The 20,008-nt window shown below is 37.4% G+C and overlaps 1 protein-coding gene across 2 annotated transcripts in view; it reads right to left on the bottom strand.

The window, feature by feature from the left end:
* Positions 1 to 11,819, bottom strand: part of ZNF638 (zinc finger protein 638) — a 60,390-nt gene extending 48,571 nt beyond the window's left edge. Inside the window, exons 1-4 of one of the 2 annotated variants that reach the window (XM_006880866.1) lie at positions 10,326 to 11,819; positions 4,865 to 4,926; positions 1,760 to 1,798; positions 596 to 885 (exon numbers count right to left, since the gene is read on the bottom strand). In XM_006880866.1, coding sequence (XP_006880928.1) covers positions 596 to 885; positions 1,760 to 1,798; positions 4,865 to 4,926; positions 10,326 to 11,624 — 1,690 coding nt within the window. In that variant the 5' untranslated portion in view covers positions 11,625 to 11,819. The remainder of the gene's footprint in view (positions 1 to 595; positions 886 to 1,759; positions 1,799 to 4,864; positions 4,927 to 10,325) is intronic. The other variant, XM_006880865.1, reaches the window with a different exon arrangement.
* Between the last annotated feature and the right edge of the window lie 8,189 nt (positions 11,820 to 20,008).

Below are 20,008 nucleotides of genomic sequence, written 5' to 3'. Positions count from 1 at the left end.
TGTAAAACAATAAAATAATTTTTCTTTTACTTTTCCAAGAGGGTAGTGTATTAGGGGGGAGGGCTGAGAGGGGGGAAAATGCAACAATGTATGAATGGAAATCCAAAATCTCTGTAAGTTTTTATTGAAATGAATATTAAAAAAAAAGAAAAGGAACTCATGCCATATTATTCAAAATGGGTGACCTTGGAGGTCATTATGCGGAGTGAAAATATCTCAGTCACAAAAGGACAAATATGGCACAGTGCCACAGTTGTAAAATGGGGAGACTGAGAAAGATGGGATTAATTATGTATACTGCATTGTAACAAATGAGGGAGAGAACTGTTTAAAAGCAACATATGATTAGGTATTCTTGTCATGACAGGAGTCTGGAATGAAGGCTGCATAATGGAGTGGACTTGGTGGGAGGGATTGTATAACAATGAAAGAATTTTTCTTTTACATTTCACAGAGAAGAGCCAACTGGGGAGGATGGGCAGGGAGAAAAGTGCAACAATGAATGGATGAAAATACAAAGTCTCTGTAAACTTTCATTAAACTTTTTTTTTTTTAAAAAAAAGGTAGATTTATTTTTTCACAGATATTTGTATACCTGGTGATCTCACTGATCTCCTTGATGTCCTTTCAGGGCGAACTGATCGATAGAAATCAGGGCTCACTGGATTTCTCAATCGATGTGATGGATTAGGGGATCTGGATCTGTATCTAGAAACAAAACGATGGCACAACCTTGGACTTCGACTTCTGGGTCTATATATGTAACGCACAGGGCTTCGAGACCTCCGTAACCTATGACTTGAACTTGACCTCCTAGAACGCCTAGGACTGGGGGAATGAGAACGTCGTCTTGGAGTTCGATCCTCTTTTTTATCGCCTTCATTTCTATAAAGTAGGAAAACAAAAAGATTCAGTAAATATAATGTACATTTACTGTATCAAATGACAGAAAGGTTATTATCAACATCAAACTCTAATACTTTGCAATTACATTTAAAAGAACAGAAAGTAGTTTTTCATTCCAAATTTAGCCTTTTGAGTAAACAAGCAACAAGCAAGAACAGATGATCAACCCTCCAATGAATCTTTAAAAAAAAAATCACAAGTATTATAAATTTCTTGGGCTTCTTCTGTAAGACATCTAATTATTTTTAGAAAGGATAATGGCATAATTTAGGATATTATTTTAATAAATAAGTTTGCCATAGTACAACAATGAATGAATGGAAATCCAAAATCTCTGTAAATGTTCATTAAAATAAAATTAAAAAAACAAGTTTGCCAACAATTACTACGCTAAAATATTAGAAGAGTTGTATTTATACATATACACTGAGCACAGTGCTCTAGGGGCCCAGATACATAGTATAGCTGATGACAAAGAAAAAATAATGAGTTTTTGCTGACAAAAGGCTATTCTACACACAGCTTCTACATTCTAGGAGCTTAATAAAGCTACTCTTAGCTTCTGAGCCACTTATAATCTCAGATCTCACAAATATAAAAATTGTACCAAAAAATTAGCAGAAAAGATTTTCAAGAAAAAGTACAGAAAGTAAACATTCAAACAGAAGAACTAGCATTTCTTTTATGTATTTAATTTTAAAAGAAAATTATCACTATAGGTCTTCCTCAATTTCATTACTTTTAGAGAATGATCAGTCTAAGATGTCTCTTTTAAAAAAAAAGTCTTTTTTTAAAAACAACCTGAAAACAAACTCCAAACAAAAACAAACCCAACACTAGAAAATCATATTACCTTCTTGATGGAAGGATTTCAGGATTCCAATCAGGATACCTAGTTTGAGAACAAATAAAATTTAAGAAATACTAACAGTAAGACTATAAAAGGAGCAATCAATTTTTCCATGCAATGTAACAAAAGGACTGTTTAAAATACCTCAGAATGCAGTCATTTTCTTTTGGTATTTACTGAACTCAAGAAATAACAAAAGTATTATACTAGCAGACTTCAAAAGAAAGGAGAAATGCAATCATATTTAAAGGCCTGTTAATTAACAACTGATAAATGTAGATCAAAAGTGTATGAATGCTTACTAGCCCTTCAATATTTTAAAAATAAGCTGAGGGCAAAAAAGGGAGGAGTGATACAGGAAAGAGAAAGGATCTCAAAGTTAGAAAAGTAGGTTGTGCTGCTTCTTTACTGTACAACTATAGTTAAGTTGCTTCTACGTGCTTAGTTACCTCACTGAAGAAATAAGTAATAGTTATACCTAGATCTCATGAGATTGAAGATGGAATTATATTAATATAGAATCAGGTCTAGCACTTTATTGTCCTTAATATTCTAAGTTGTAGATCATAATTCACTATCCTTGTACCATAATCTACAAAGATCAAGTCATATTTATAACGAAAAGAAAAAGTGATAAGCCTTATATAAAGGAGTAAAAATATAAATATACGTAATTAGAGATTATTCAACAAAACACTATGTGAAGCACTTTGTCACAGAAAGATCTTAAGCACCTAATCAAACTGGCTTTAATTTCTTAAATTTTTCTACAGATGAGAAAAACAATGGAGAACACAGAATCTGTATCACATAAAATATAATGGCAGGCATGGAATATACATATGCTTTTAAAAAATATGGTCCAATGTCTATGACAAAAATAGACATAAACACACATGCACACACGGAAGCCTTTAGTAAGTATATTATGCTACTGCCTTAACACAATGGCAATGCATGCAGTTGGAATACTCTTATTGTTGTGTGAATCAGGTCAGAAGTGACTCAAAGCTGACCCTCCCGTGGGTTTTCAGAGGCAGTAAATCAAATGGGAGATTTATCCATCCTTCTCCTACGGGGCAGCTGGTGGAGGTGAACCATGTAACTTTTGGAATGCAGCACAATTTCTTACCAGTAGGACACCAGAGGTCTCTAGAATATTCTTAAGTGGTACAAAAAGAGTCAGTTTTCAACTCATAGAAACAATACAATCTACACAGTTTAAAACTGCTTCAAAGGTTTTCTATAGTCTAAAAATTGATTACAGTAGACTATCAGGCCTTTTAGCCTGCAGATATGGAGGATGCGTTTAAGCAATTAACCACTTATTTAACCATCACAGAAAGACCTCCTCCAAGTATGCAAAATAGCTCAATCCCACTTAAACCACCCTGTTCAGCTTCATTAAAAATCAAGCCTACATTAGGTGCCAGCAGAAGATTTATAGCTTAGTAAGCATTCTCTGTTCATGTCAGGTAACAAAATATAATCCAACTTAGAAACCTACATTTGTTTGCATAGCTTCCAACCTGGAAACCAACATCAATCTCTCTCCTTAGCCTGTATGATTTTGGTTAGGTGTTTTCACAGGACATGAGACACAAACTGAGACATAGTATCATACTCTGTTAACCATTTTAACTGGTTTAGAGAAAAGACAAGCCACAAGAGACAAAAAAAGAGTCATGAAAAGTTAAAGGACTTTTGCAGGATCTGAGGGAAAAGGGGAATTGAAAAATTTTTATTCCTCAAAGTGCCAATCATACTGACTCAGAACTACACAGGCCATTTTTGTCATACACATAAAATCTGCCCAATATTTCAGAAAACAAATGTGCAGGGGGCTCTGGTGGCCAAATGGCAAGCAGCTACACTGCAATTCCCAAGACACACAGTTCGAATCCACCTACTATTCTACTGGAGAAAAATGCACAATCTCCTCCTGGGTGATAAACTGTCTCTGAAAACCCTACGAAGGGTCAGCTCCGGTCAGCTTTGACTCAATATTAAACCACATCGGTACAAATGAAAAGAAGTACTGGGAGCTCTGGTGCCCTAATGATAAGGAGCTGCAATGCAAACCCACAGTTCAAATCCACTAACTGCTCTGTCAAGAAAAAAGGGCAATCTCTTCCTGAGGGTTTGAACTTACTCTGAAAACAAATATAAGTCAGTTCCAACAACGTACTACAATAAAAAAAATGGAGATAGTTCTCACACTCTGATTTTGAGTAACAAATTCAGCTGTCATGAAACTAGAGCAAGCTTAAAGTCCTTGTTATTATGTGCCGTCAAGTCACCTGAAATACACAGTGACCCTACCACCAATATCTTTGAAACCTGCCCTGTCCTGAGCCAGTCTGACTCCGATACACCTAACCCCCACCCTAGTTACTCTATAAATCTATCTCATCTGGGTTCTTCCCTTCCTTTGCTATATCCCTCCACCTTTCCGAGCACTGATGTCCTTTCCAAGGATCTATCCCTTCTGGCCACATGCCCCAAGTATGTGAGACAGAGCTTCAAAATCCTACTCTCCAAGGAGAAACTGGTCTCACCCTCTCTAAGACATACATTATTAGTTCTCTTGGCAGTCCATGGCATGTTCAAGACTATTTTCCAGCACCACAACTCAACGGCATTAATTCTTCTGTCATCCTTAGTCACTGTCCAACTCTCTCATGCATAGCAAGTACTTGTGAAGACCAATGACTTAACCATTCCAAATATATAGGCTAATAAAGCCATCTTTCCATTTTAAAACCTGTTTTGAATTGGAATTGTAACCAGCGATTGTAAATTCTGGGTAAATCTCTCAACATTTTCGTGAAATTCACACAAGCAGGAGGAAAAGCTGGGAATGCTACCACCAATCCATTTGCCCAGGAGCATATTGTCATCCTAGTAGTTTTTTGTTAATTCTTTATCCTTAGAAAAATATTAAGCATGCTTCTATGAAATTATTATTTTAAATAGGAATGATGATTTTTTTTCTAAAAATCTTTTTCTGTCAAGTATCATAGTAAAGTGCTTACTGATCCCACCTGAACATGAACTATTCGGCCAATGTGCTAACTATACATAACTAAGGGAGAAGAATGCTCTTACTGTTGGCGTAACTGTCGGCAGCTCTCAATGTGAGTTGAAGTATTCTGATGCTGAATCCAATCCTATTGTAAAAAGAGAAAAATCTTAAAGTTAGAATAGTCCTCACGGTGACCAGTAATTAGGTTTTTCTGAATAACTGAATAATGGTTTAGAGGTGCTTCCCTCAAAAATTATACAAACCTAGTTATTATAAACAGCACTTAACTCAATAAAATTTTCATAAAATTTAAAAGGCCTCAAATTAATGTATTTGATACATACTTTATTCTGCTTTAAAGCATCTTAAAAATCAAGATATAAGAATATTAAATTTGAAATGAAACAGGCATTTAAACTTGGGAGAAAAGACACATATGGATCAGAAAAGTTCTCTAATCTGGCTGACAAAGCTGTCCTGACTAAAGTACTGAGTCCTGAGCTGTTTTTGATCCTGAAATGTAACCTGTTACTTCCTTAACAATGAAAATAAAAAAGAAAAATACACACCAAAACATGCTAACCAAAACCAAACTCATCTCAAACATTACAGATTAATACCAAAAATTCTACAGGTAAGATGGCACCTGTGAAACAGGATCTTTAAGCGTCTCAAATCTAGATTTTATCTTTAAAGTCAAGCTATTATCATCAGCAAGAACAACAACAATCCTAACTCTTAAGGTAGTAATATTCCAATACTATATTGGAAATATAAGGTTATTACAAAGTGAAAAAAAAAATCTGTTGATCAACTCTATTTTTAATATATAGAGAAATGTCATTTAAAAAAACCTAATAGCTTTTATACACAAAGATTTACAGTTAACAAAGCTTTTTTTAACACAGATTTACTCCATTAACATATCTGCCTTAAAATGACAATGTGTACCCAAGGGTAGCTCCTGAAAGATACATCTTTGTAAGGGCAGGACAAGGGGCAGTTAGTACAAACAAAGCCCGAGTAATAAAGGCCTGGTTTAAGTAGGCCTGCAGTTAAAGCCCACCACTGCAAAGCCTATTTGTATTAAAAATTTGGAGGTGCATAATGGTTCGCATAACAAATGGACACTACTATGTGATGCATGACAAAGCATTATTACTGCATTAAATATGTTTTAAAAATATCTAGAAATGTCTCTTAGTATTTTTATGCATAGAAACGTGCACTATATACTAAGACAAGCAATTAACATACAGTGGAAACAAAGGGTACCTGACTGTTCTGATTTAGATAAAAATTTGACTTGAAGACAATTTGGGAATAGAACTCACTCATAATCTGCAGACTGCCTGTGAAATTTTCAAACATACTATCTAAAATGCAGCAATTAATTGAAAACAATGCATATTACTCAATATATTTTGTTCTTCCAGCATTTCAATATGCAGAAAGGGTACTACATAGTGTGTATTTTAAAACTTGAGAAAAATATTATTCATTTCCATTACAAAGTTTTTCTTTTGCCTTATTTCTCCACATATAATATTCCCACAAAAAAGAATCTACTTCTGAGGGGATTTTGTGCAGTTTGAAAAAAACCATGTAATGTACATGCTATCTGTGTAAAAACATGGTACCTCACTATTGGAGATGAACTAGCAGTTTCGAGTTTAAACTACAGCTGACACTAATTTTAGATCCTACCTTAGCAAGAACGATTGAAAAGTAAGTACATGCTACCCGCAGTATCAGCAAGTTATACTCAGTTATGTACAAATCCAGAGCTATTTCATTAAGCCAGGAATCTAACTGGGAGCTGCCAAAGAAATCCCTGCATCTCCAGGCTCAGTGACAGCAAGAGAAAGAAGGGACTGTCAGGGAGTATTTCCTAGGAATGTAAACTGCCCCCATTTTTGTTATTAATTGGATACTCTTTCCATCAAAAGGCAGGTAACTGGCTGGGCCAGATTTATTTGGATCATAAAAATGTATTTGAATAAACTGCTAATACTGAGAACAGAAACTTTATCATCAAATCCAGATTTTGATCTTTTCTTTGGGGAGCACTGAAGATGTGATACTGGACATGTATTCTATAGTATCTAACAGTTCCAGTTCACAGCTGCCTTGTTAATTTCATGTACTTGCCTTTCCAGTTTAAAATACACATTTACAGACCCACTCTCTTATGTCTTAAAAGGCCCACTTCATTCAGCAACAATGTTTCAACTCTCAAGTTTTAGACTCTCTCTAGTATCATTATCTAATATCTATTAAAGATCCAAAATCAACACTAACTATTCAGAGAAAAAGTGCTAGGAGAAGCTATAGATTTGAAGGTCCCAGAATGAACTATGAAAACACCTACCACCTACTGTAGAGCTCCAATTACTAGACTCTTTTCCACCCATTATTATTTCTATCAGTGAGAAAGATACAGGTTCTAAGCCAGGAACAGGTTTTAAGTTCATTTATTTCCTCTTTCTTTCCAGGTATAACCCAAGACGAGAGAGATTTCATTTTCTATTGTCACTTCTCCAAGTATATCTTCAGGATATAGTTTTTAAAAGACTAAGAGTTGCAGAAATATATTTGTAAATGTTACTTTGAAGGAAAATAATTTATATAAATTTGTATTTACTGACTACACAGTTACACCATACACACACACACACAACCTTACAAGGCAGCAAAAAAGTATCACAGAGAATGAGAAGTCAAAGTTCTAGTTGATCAATCTCTATTTGACTCAAACTTTACTTGACTCATGAATAATGCATTACTCATTTCACTCACTTGGCTTTCTCTCTGGGCTTTAAAAAAGCCAGATGGTGCAGTGGTTAAGAACTCAGGAACTAGCCCAAAAGCTGGCTAGTTCAAAACAACCCAGTAGCTCTGCAGGAGGCAGACAGGCCATCTGCTCTCACGATGAGTACATCAAAACCAAACAAAAAACCATTTTAGAGGGTACTCCCACCACAGTGTTGTTCTGAGTAGGGATCAATTTTACCTATCTGACAAGAATCGTCAATTATTAAATAATTTTCTCTCACATTTTTAATTACCATGTTAATGCCAACTTCACCTCCTACTTGAATAACCACCTCAGCCTTTTCCATTCACCATGCATACCAGATGAATCTCTCTCCTTATACTTTTCAACATGTCAGTTCATAAACCAAGAAACTTCACTTCCTACTACTACCTCTCACCTCAAGTCTAACTTCACACTTTTTTCTAATGTGTTTACCACTCTACTCAAATCACCTAGCCCTATAACTTTCAACCTCTTTAAGACTGCTTTATGGTTAGATTTCATATAGTTCTTTATTTCTGTCCAAAACCAAAATTCACTATCACTGAGTCAATTTTGACTCAAAATGACCCTACAGGACAGAACAAAATTGCTCCAAAGGGTTTCCGAGGCTCTAAGTTGTTCAAGGAAGCGCATAGCCACATCGTCCTCCCATCATGTAGCTGACTGAGTTCAGTAAACCAACTTTTTTGCTTAGTGGCCAAGTGTTTGTTTTAACTTTGACCATAGTAGGGCTGCTGGCATCTAACAGTCCTGCATAAAATTAATCCTTTCTAAATTAATATCTTACTTTATAAACTGTCATGTTCTTTATGCTGAGATTCACCAGAAATAACTGAAAGGTGAAAGAAAATAAAATGGACAGTGTGGTATGCTGTCAAAAAATGCAAAGATCCTAATACTCTATTCAGACCATAGCAATTTACAGGCTACAATTATGTGCTCTCAAGTATTCTAAAATTTTTCTAAGGAAAGACTTTGCTATCCTTTTTAATAGTATGGTAACTTATTTTCCTCAAACTCACTGCTGACCAGTTCATTTTGACCCACTGCCGCCCTCCTTTAGGTTTTTGAAGCCAGGGCTCACAATGAGAGGTGCTTTTTGGATCTATTCCCCTCCCACCCCCCCACTGGAGATGGACAATCTTTGGATTAGCAGTGCAATTTGCTACAGATTATGTCACCAGTTGAAGAGCTCTAAAAAAATCTAACCAGAATGAGAATTACTTCTGTGAGCATTAATGAGCAGCAGCAAGGGTGTTTTCCTTGGCTACAGTTAACCTTAAGGTATCCTACTGGCAAAATTCTTATTAGCTGGGTATATAAAGACAGCAATAGAAGGGTGAGGACCAGTTAAGCAGCATTATATTCTGTAGATATGTTTACCTAAGTACATAACCAAAGGTTCAATGGTCTTGAACTAAAGCCCATTCTTTGGGGAGAACATTCCTTCTTGGTATTTGTGATCTAATGTCAAGAAGCCCATTCATATCATATAGATATTTAAGGAACAACCTGGCACACTAAGTTATGCACTGGGCCACGGGAGAGAGGCAATCTACCTGTATGCAATTTACTGCTTCTAAAAACTCACTGGAGGGTCAAATACGGGTTGGTTCCAACTTGTTGGTATTTATCATCATCATCATCATCAACCAAAAGGTTGATGGTTCAAGCCCCTCAGCTGCTCCTCGGGAGAAAAATGAAGCCGTCACTATGATGAGAGCCTTAAAAATCTGATGGAGTCTTTCTTAACAGCAGTTAAGTTTGGGTTAACCACACATATTTAAGGAGCTTGTTGATACTATTACCAAATAGGCTGCTCAAAGTCAGCAGTGCAAATCTTCTAGCTGCTTCACTGGGGAGGTGGGGGAGGGGGAGGCCTTTTTCCTCTTGTGAAGAATTATAGCCTTGGAAACACAATGGAGGATCATTCTAGCGGTCAGGGTATATACCTATTTATATGTTAGGAACTATAGCCATTGAGTTTCAAACATACAGAAGTAAGTAAAACTTGAAATTCCATCTCAAATTGTTTATTCTATAAACAGTCTACCACCAACCTACTGTTTAGAGTTGGTGGGTTCAATCCAAACCATTCCTTCCCTTCTGTACTTAAAAATTCATTTAAAAAAATCTCCCATAATTTCTATCCTTTTACAAAGGATAAAATTTCGATCCTTTTATCCTGTTACTTCTGTTTACAACTAACTAGTCCCTCAAACAGTTCATTCACACTGATGAAGTTATTTTAGGAAGCTCCTTCCTAATAAATTAAAATCATCAGTCTTTAGCCAGAAAATACTTACTTAACTGTCTTTGGACCTGGATATGCAAACAAATGGAAGGCTACAATATACTCTTAAAAGTATGCAGTACAAGTGTGTTATAGCCACATTTTACATTTTTATACTAACTGAACTACATCATCTGGTTCAAGTGACACTGTACTAAAATATGCAGCTTATGCTGCAGAAATATTTTCTAGAAATCATAACTAACTGAAAGCTCAAAAGAAATGGACATACAATATATGGTATGTTTGGTAAAAAGAATTCAGCAAATCCAGTAATTCAGTTCTTAGTCCAAAGCTACTTATACTAAATTCTTACATTGAATAAAAGTTAATTTCTGTCATTTCCATAATGCTTTTAGTTAACACCAGCATACATATTAAAAGGAACTTAGGCGCTGAGTATTATACAGTGATCTTTAAAAACACTCACCTTCAAATGACTACATTCTACGTTACAGAGAGAACACAAATGTGGAAATATTCTCGGAGATGCTGCATAATAATCATTCATCATAGAAGGAGTTGGCAGTCTCTTCATCTTCTGGGCACCAGCATGTGAAAACTTTGGAAGCCATGATGCTTTCACAATCCCAAAGGGAGACCGAAAGGGTTCATCAGTCTCTGACTGGTAATTCTTTTTACTTCCTCCTGATACTTTAGATGAGTCCATCACAGGTTCATGAGAGATCCGCTCTTGTTGGCTTACAGTTGAAATTAATTCCTTAGAAAAAGGCTGCTGGTTCACAGATGAAGTAACCAGAGACTGGCTCACTGTCTGGCTACTGGTTTGGCTAATAGGCTGGCTCACAGATTTTACAGGTTCAAGGACTGACTGTCCTCCTGACATGTGTAAGCCTGACATCTTGGTTCCACTCTCAATCGAGAAGAAAGACTGATTATCAGAGGATTCATTGGGGAAGTCCATCTGTCTGAACACATCTTCAACAGGAAACATAGAATCACATATTACATTTGAAGCAGGAGTAGATCCAGAGATGCTCTGCTGTGATGGAAATTCATTCTTGCCCTCATCTGTTGGAATTTCAGGGTCATAAATACGTACTTCAAGTGGATCTTCAGTGTAGCCGTATTTGCTTGCATGCCCATAATCAATCACATTTCTTGAAACTGCTTCAGTACCAAGTATTTCTTTATTTCTGCTCTGAGAGGGTAAGTTAGGTAATCGGCGTCCCATTTTTCGCATCCGTATATCCCTCAATATTAATGGCATATTTTCAGGAGTCAGCTGCTCATCAGGATAGCGACTGAGCTCTTCTAAATCTTCATTAGATAATCCAAAACTTGCTAAGATACTTGAGGCACTCTCTTTCGTATAGCGACTCTGCACTTTAGGACTCGGCTCTGCAGCCACAGCACTCGGCTTCATTCCGACTGAAGCAGACAGGTGGGACTCCTCCCACCGGCCACCAAGAGGCTTCTCCTTCTTTTGCTCAGCTTCATGAAAATCCAATTTTTCTTTGGTCAATCTTGGATCAGTTCGGTGCTGAGTTACCTGGACATTCATTCTCTGTGGTCCCATGTTCTGGTAAGGTTCATGGCCAGCAAATCTTTGTGGAATTCCTTGGGCTCTTCCTGCCGAATAAAATCTTGGAAGACCCATAGATCCAGGTCTCATAAATGGTCCTGGAGGCCTCATCCCAGATGGGTTAGGTGCTCGGGGCCTTGGAAGTGGAAAGTTTCCTCGAGGATTAAACCTGGGTCTCGACATGGCTATTTTCAAGAAAGCCTGATTTAATAAAGTGTAAGGTGGTGTTGAACCATGTGAGGCAATGGCATTCAGCTGCTGCAGCGCCAACTGAGTCTTAATCTGAGCAAAGTGCAAAGGAGATGGGCCCAACAGAAGTGGGTTTGCAATGCCCAGGTTCAAGGAATTCACAAGTGGTGCGAAATTTTCCAAGAATAACACAAAGCTGAAAGTTAAAACACAAATATTAGATCATTTTAACTCAAACTACTTCATGAAGTGGGTTCTCTAAGGCAGTGTCTTAACATTTTGAAATAAAGCCATGAATACTATTCTGAGTTTCATATATTTCAGAGTTAAGGGCTTATGAAGATTTAAAATGTCCCAATATTTTCTTCTTTTCTTTCCTCAATCCAGAACACAAACCTCAATCAAGAATTCATGTATGTGTATTGCAGTGGATGCTGTCCTAGGTGCTGAAAGGTTATTACAATTTCTTTTGCTTAATCTTGACAAAATTGGGATGAAGACTCTGACATGAATATTCAGTATGTCACCAGGTCTGCAAACAATGAAAATAGAACTATACACCTAAAATCTCCTAAGATTTATTATTTCTCCACGATGCTTTCTTCCTTAAAATCAGCTTTTACATCTAACAAATTTCACATGACACGCAAAAGCTTAAATTTCTGTGATTAAACAGTTTCTCTTAAGATTAAAAAACATGTCAATAACTCAAAACCAAAAAACCCCAAAACAAAAAACCCCAACAAAACTTAAAACCATAACACAGAACTATTAACATACAAGACAGTAGGTCACAAAACCAATCATTCTATTCTTGGACTCTCCACAATGGCAGAGTAGGCAACCATGTAAGGACAGTAGCAACAGCTTACTATTCTGAACACTTTCCATGGGTTATAACACCCTGAAATAGAGATCCATTTACAGAGATAGAAAGACACACTAAATTACATAACTTTGCTAAGATTACATGGTTGGTATGTGGTAGGGTAAATGTATGCAACCAGGAAGTAATCTGACACAAAGCCCTGATTTTATGTGTAAGCAAGAACATACAGCATTTCCCAAACACTGTAAGAGTTAAAACTGGATCTTGCCAAAATATCAGATTGTAACAGTACTGCTCCAAACGACATTCTTCCTAGAGGAACATGACTTTATCATGCAGGAACAAGGTCAGCAGTCACATTAATTGCCTTCATGTTGTGGGTTTTAAGGGAATGGAGAAAGAGAACAGATTACACCTATGCTTCCTATCAAGGTGGTCTGTGGCACTGCGGTTCCTGTGTCTAGCTGCCAACTGAAAAAGCAAGCAGTGTGAACCGACCAATGGCCCAGTGACTAGAATTCTAACTACCAGTTTATAGGAAAACAAGGAATGGAAGATCATCGGGAGCATGGTAAACCGTATCAGAGGGATGAAAGAGAACATTTAGGTTTATTATCAAAGAGAGAGAGAACCAAAACCCTTTTTCAACAACAACAAAAAAAGGGGGGGGGGAGGGGACAGAAGGGACTATAAGAGAGGAAAACCAACCAAGGATTTTAAAACTAGGGATTCATACACTCTAGGATTATCAACTCCATGAAAATACAGATGACCTGCTCTATCTGCAGACCATTTATAAATTTAACCAACCACTGACAAAGAATGGAGGTAGAAATGGAAGCAATTAAATGGTCAAAGAAAAGACGAAGCATAAAGTGCTCAATTTTTTTAATAGGTATTTGTAAGTAATCAGAGATGATTTAAAGTATAGAGTAAGGTGTGTGTAGATTATATGCAAATAAAAAGTGCTTGAACAAAGATTTCAGAAATTTCAATAATGGTTATTTGATAATATTAACGTAAGTGTGATAAATGATGCTGTTTTCAGAGGCATTTTACCTTTTAGAAGCCATACTGAAATATTTATGATAGAATGATATGCCTCTAATATGCATAAAAACAAACAAGAGTGATTGATGAAGAGCTGGTTAACTACAGACATTACCAGATAGTAGGTTCATAGACTGTCAGGACTGTTTATGAATGCTCTGAATTCACCATATAAAATGTTAGAATTAAAAAGAAACATACACATCTTTAAGAAATAAAGAGGACTTACAATTAAACAACATTCCAAGTTAACTTTGAAATTAACAAAAAGCCAATGCAATATTCCAACATTCTGTTATAGTCTGGCAGAGAGAAGTGTCACTGTTTAAAAATGAAACACGAAATAACAGAGAAAAAACGGTATCATAGGCCATGATTACAAATGTTTTAATCTTAAAATCTATATAGATATAGGAAACTTACAGCTAGACCAAGAAGCTGTTGTTCTCCTAACAGTGCAAGAGAACACTGCAAGTTTAAAACCAAAGAAGTGCACGCATCAAGGTTATATCCTTTCTCTACACCTATTCAGTCTGCACGCAGAGCAAATCATTCCAGAAGCTAGACTCAGGATTTGTGGAAGATGCCACAACAACCTGTATTATTGGTGAAAATGTAAAAAGCTCACCCTCCTGTCATCCCTGACTCCTTCTTGGGATGTGAGCTAGCAGCGTACTATTTGACCTGCTAATTTTGGGGATTTGGGATTCCTTGATTCAGAGTTACAAGAACCCCGTAAGGCAGACCCACAGATTTGGGACTTTGTGTGTCTCTCTGGCTGTGAGTCTTCTATGTCTCTATAAATGAAACTCTAATTGCTGTCATGTCAGAATTGACTCAAGCAGGTGAGCTTTGCCAAAACATCCACAAATATTTTTCTGTGTATATGAATGCATTATTGATGCAACTAGGTCAAAGATGTAAAATAATACTGAATAAAAGTCGGTCTTTTAAATTTATTTTTAAACTAGTACTCTAAAATTGAAAAACATTTCTTTAATAATTCAAATATTTAAAAAGTATGAATGTTGAATTATTACAGTTTAGGAGTTTGAAAAGAGAAAACTACAAGAAGGTATTCAAAATAGAGCAAAGGCAAAGATTGGAGTCTGAATCACAACTGTACCACACAGCAGCCCAGCCAATTTCCTCACCTACACAATGAAGAAAGCACCATCTTCCTCCAGTTTTGAAAGATTACTAACATCAGAGAAGTTCCTGGGTTGTGCCTGACATCTCTTAGCAGTGGAATACAGTGTCTACAGAATTTTTAACAAAATTCATAAACACGTAATTTTTAGACACCAAATAAGGGTTTAAGATTAAGAATGGAGGCTTCCTAAAAGCACCGTTGACCACAAATATGATCATACAGACCTGGGTTTGAATTCTATCATTATTTACCCCAAGGCTCCATGTATCCATAGAATACCAATTAACATACTGCAACAAAAGAGGGATGTATTTATCAGGTTGTGACAAGAAACCTGGAGGACAAACACCTGGTCAACTGACTGGAAGAAATCCGTATTTATTCCCACTCAAATAAAAGTGACCTGACAGAGTGTGGAAATTATAGAATATCACCTGCAAGCAAAATCCTGCTGAACATTATCTAAAAACAACAGGTAAATCAACAGACAACTAACAGAAATACAAACTAGGTTTAGAAAAGGGCATGGCACTAGAGACATCATAGCCAATGTTAGATGGACCTTGGCTGAAAGCAGAGAGTATCAGAGGAATGTCTGTTTCATTGGCTATGCAAAGGCTTTAGACTGTGTGGAAAATAATAAATTGTGGCTAGCATTAAGAATAGGAATCCCACAACACTTGACTGTGCTTTTGCAAAACCTGTACTTGGGCCAGGAAGCAGTCGTCATCAGAACAGAGGAAGGAAACACTGCACGGTTCAAAATAAGGTGTGTCAGAGATGATTCTGGTTTCCATACCGTTTTTAATACCTTTTCAATCTATATGCAAAACATCATTCAGGAAGGCTGGACTTTATGAAGAATGTGACATCTCGATTGGAGGAAGACTCCTCCATAACCTGCGATATGCGCATGTCACAAGTTTGCTTGAAGAAAACTGAAGAGGACTTGAGGCATTTGCTGCAGAAGGTCAAGGACTGCAGCCTTCTGAAGCTTATCAAGAAAACAAAAGATTCTCACCACTGGGCCAAGTGGCAAACCATGACAGATAGGTAAGAGATTTAGATGTCTGCAGCAGCAATCGGGAAATCAAAAGATGAATTGCACTGGGAAAATCTGCTTGCTTTGGACCTCCCCAGAGTGCTAAAGAGCAACAATGTCAGTCTAGAGACTAAGGCGCACCTACAACTGATCCAGACCATGGAATTCTCACTTACTAAACATCAGATAGAATGGCAATTACCAAGCATGACAAAAAGAATTTATGTCTCTGAGTTGTGGTGCTGAAGAAGAGGACTGAACATACCATGAACTGCCAAAACAACAAACAGGTCTGTCTTGGAGAGGGTAAAACCAAGTTGCTCTTCAGAGTCAAAAGATTTTGAGGCTAGTGCAACAATGAATGAATGGAAACCCAAAATCTCTGTAAATGTTTATGAAAATATAATTATAGAAAAAAAAAAGATTTTGAGGCTGTCTCATTCACTTTGGGGTATGTTGTCGGGAGGGACTAGTCTGTGGGAAAGGATTTCATGCTTGAAGGGTGGAGGGACAACAAAGGAGAGGAAGACCCTTGCCTGACATGGACTGACCCAGTAACTGGGGTAATGAGGGTAGATGTGTAGGCAACATTGAGACTGGCTCAGAACTGGATGTGGTTCAGAGGTACTGTGCATAAGGTCACTATGAGTTGCAGTCAACTCAATGGCACATAACAGTAGACTGAGCACTGGTGGGTTAGTAAGGCATGTAGTTCAAATTCAACAGCTGCACCTTGAGAAAATAAACAATCTCCTCCCCTAAGATTTACTGTCTGAACACCCACTGGAGAGTAAGCTCCAGGTAGGTTCCAACTCAGTGGTTCATAACATAATTAGAGAAGATTTATAAGTAATCGCGTAATGAAGATGACACAATCTTGCCTGGACAAAGTGAAGACTTAAAGCACTTACTGCAGAAGATCAAACACTATAGCTTTCAAAATGGGTTACAGTGCAACAACAAGAAAACAAGAGAATAAAGATTGAATTGTTAATGATTTCATTTTACCTGGATGACAATCAACACACATGGTAGCACCAGTCAAGAAATCAAAAATGTGTTGTACTAGAAAAGGATCTCTCCAAAATGCTCAAGTGGAAGGATATAATTTTAAGACTAAGGCATTCCTGATCCAAGCCATGGCCCTGGAACAATAAACCTAAAGATGTGTTACATTAGTGAAATCTGCTGTCAAGGTCTTCTCCAAAGTTCTAAAGAGCAAATTTTTCAATTTAAAGATTATGGTACACCTGATTCAAGGAATGGCATTCTCAATTGTTTCCTATGTAACTGAAAGTTAGACTGAACAAAAACTCATGTCTTTGAATTGTGATACAAGCAAAGAATATTCAATATACCATTGATTATCAAAAACCAAAACCAAATACATCTGTGTTGAAGGAGTGTGACCAGAATGTCCCCTAGAGGTAATGGTGGTGAAATTTAGTCTCATTCACTTTGAGCACACAAAAAATTAGGAGAAACCAGTCCTTGGTGAGACACATTTTGCTGGGAAAGGAAGAATATAAGTGGAAATATAAGACCCTCAAGGAGACAGATGGGCAGGGACTACCAGAACGGGCTGGAGCAGAACAAAGACTGCGAGGGAGGTTTAGGATAGAGCAGGGCTCACATCATGGAATTGCTATGGTTGTTGGAGGATTCAAGAGCACCATCAACAACAAAGGTAACATTGACAATACTGATCCTAGATGGAGACTGTCCTATAAGAGAAATCTTGCTTTAAATTACATTACCAGGTCAGCCAACTGGTAAGATGGAAATATAGACAGGAGATTAAATAAAGAAACTTAACACAGTCATCAATTTACTGAACTTGATGACTGTCTTACATAAGAGATTACCCTTTCCTGAGAAAATACATGCTAACATATTTAATTATAAAGTGCCATGACAGATTTAACTTGACTTTCAAATAGAAGTTGTGTTGGAACTATTAATTACACAGAAGAAAGGGGAAAAGAATTTACTCAAAAAATATTGGACTAAATTCATAGTTTACTAACTCAAGAAAGGACTACATGCCAAGTACTATATGAGGCAGAAAATGTGTATCATGATAAAGAGTATCAGCCATTAACACATCTTTGGATTCCATTTTTGTTTTTTTTCTGTTCACTCCCTAAGTATGGCCTATTAGTCAGCTTGTTACACAATCTGTAATAAGTCTAATCTTTGGGGAAATTTCAAAGATGTGAAGATACCCACCCCGCTAGGAAAGTGCCAGTGAATGATTTCATACAAGATCGGTTAACTCCCTTAAGTAAAATTTAACACTATTATTTTGGCTTTAGAGAGTGTTTTTGTGAACTTGGACCCTAGATTATTCAGTGCTTGAATTTCAGTTCTGCTGTGTGCTAACAATGTGACCCCTTAGCAAGCTAGTTAACCCAAGTTTTTTTATGTGAAAAATGGAGGCACAAAATTAGTATGAACCTCAAGATGTTGTAGACTTAACTGAAATTCCAACTCCTACCATAAAACAGCTGTGTACTGTTGGGTCAGAATGGACTGACAACTGACCCAGAGGGGTTTTCTGAGTAAATTGCATGGGAAATTGCCCATCTTTCTCCCACAGAGAAGCTTTACCCAGCCACATTACTTTGTTTAAATGGTCTCTACATTGGCACTTTTCAACATTAATGGGCTATTCCTTGCAAAACAGCCCCATAACTTACAGGGTACCATACTAGGACCACTATACATACTGTTTTTACACAAAGAGCACAGGCTCTTTGTAGCACAGGGTTGTTGGAAAAATTGTACTACCCTGCTGCGTTCTTCCTATAACCACTAAGTGTATTTGTTCGTGCTACATGATTGTACTCGTTACTTCTGTGGATAAGTTATATGTAAAATGATATAAAGTCTCTTAAGAGAATATGGGCAGATTTATTTGAACCGTGACCATTCAAACCTGTTGCCATTAAAGCTAAGTGGAAAGAGCCCTGAGTCTGATGGTCTATGTTCTTGTCCAGTTTCTGCCAACTACCAGGCTTGAGTTCACTCACTCAACATTTATTTGTGCATCTAATACAACACAAGTACTGAGCAGATACAAAACCAGACACATCAGTGAAGAAAATATTACAGTATTTTGATATGTGTTAGGAGAGGTATGGATAAAGGCACAAAACATATTAAAGTTTGACTAGATGATCTTGCAGTTCCAAACCCTATTTAGCATAAATCCTTTTAAGAGTCTTCTATTTTAATAATAAAAAAAAATCATTTAGAGTTGAATTTTTCTACCAAAGGATGATGTGTAAGCATTGTAACATTTCTAATAAAAACAGCAGCTAACGTGTCAAGAGCTAGGGGTTTTCCTTATGTCTTACATCAAGCTAGAAGAAAAATAAATATAACCAGGTAACAGGCAGAGAAAGCAAAGTTTAAAAGGCTAAAATAACTTACCCAAAGTCACACAGAGAGTAAGAGGAAAATAGGGATTCGAATCCACATCTTCCGATTCCAAAGCCTATTCTTTCCACTACACTACTTGTCTCTCATTTTCTTTCTCTACATGAAAACAAAAATTGCCAGAGATCACCTTTTTAAGAGCACCAAAAGAAAAGCTCTTTTAAGTTATCCACGCAGGACAAAAGGATGACAACCCGTGAGAAGTCATTTGCTTCTTAAAACCAGACTCTCAGTCTCCATTACAAGATACAAGCTTACAAAACGGCAACAAAATTAATACTTTAGATACATATGTGACACCGAGTATATTCTGACAACCGATAAAAGCAAATGTGATTTTAAAAATTTCTTTTGATGACCTCATCTTTAACCCTATGTGTTTCTAACGCAAATGACCAAGGACGAAGCCTTAAGGTTTGAAAATACGGTGGACGCCAGTTGAGGGCTGAAAACTGCCTTCTACGGAGTATGAGAAGTCAGAATAAAACACACATGAATTAAATTGTTAAAATACTTAAAGAGTGTAACACAGGCTTGGCCAATCATTAACAAAGCCGTGAAGCTGTTTTGGCGCGTGGTGACCGCTTGTCCGTGATCGGCTCCCCATCTTCTTCGCCGGAGGAACCGGCCCCCCGACCTCGCTGGAAGGACAATCCTCGCACCGCAGGCCAGGCGGCGGCAGACTTCACGCGCCCGCGCGCCTCCTCTCCGCCTTCGCCCGCGGGGCTCGGGCCGTCTTCGGGGGCCGCTTCCGTTACACCTCGCTCCGACGCCGCGCCCCAGGCCACGTCTTCCCGCCGCGCCGACATTCGCTCTTCCCCGCCGCCACCTCGCGGCCGGAGGACCCCCGCTCCCCCTCCTCG

Source organism: Elephantulus edwardii, unplaced genomic scaffold (assembly GCF_000299155.1).
Source record: "Elephantulus edwardii isolate Elephantulus edwardi_28Jun2011 unplaced genomic scaffold, EleEdw1.0 scaffold00011, whole genome shotgun sequence".
NCBI classification, from domain to species: Eukaryota; Metazoa; Chordata; class Mammalia; order Macroscelidea; family Macroscelididae; genus Elephantulus; species Elephantulus edwardii.
Note: the sequence above shows the minus strand (reverse complement) of the source record. Positions and strands in the feature narration are given on the sequence as shown.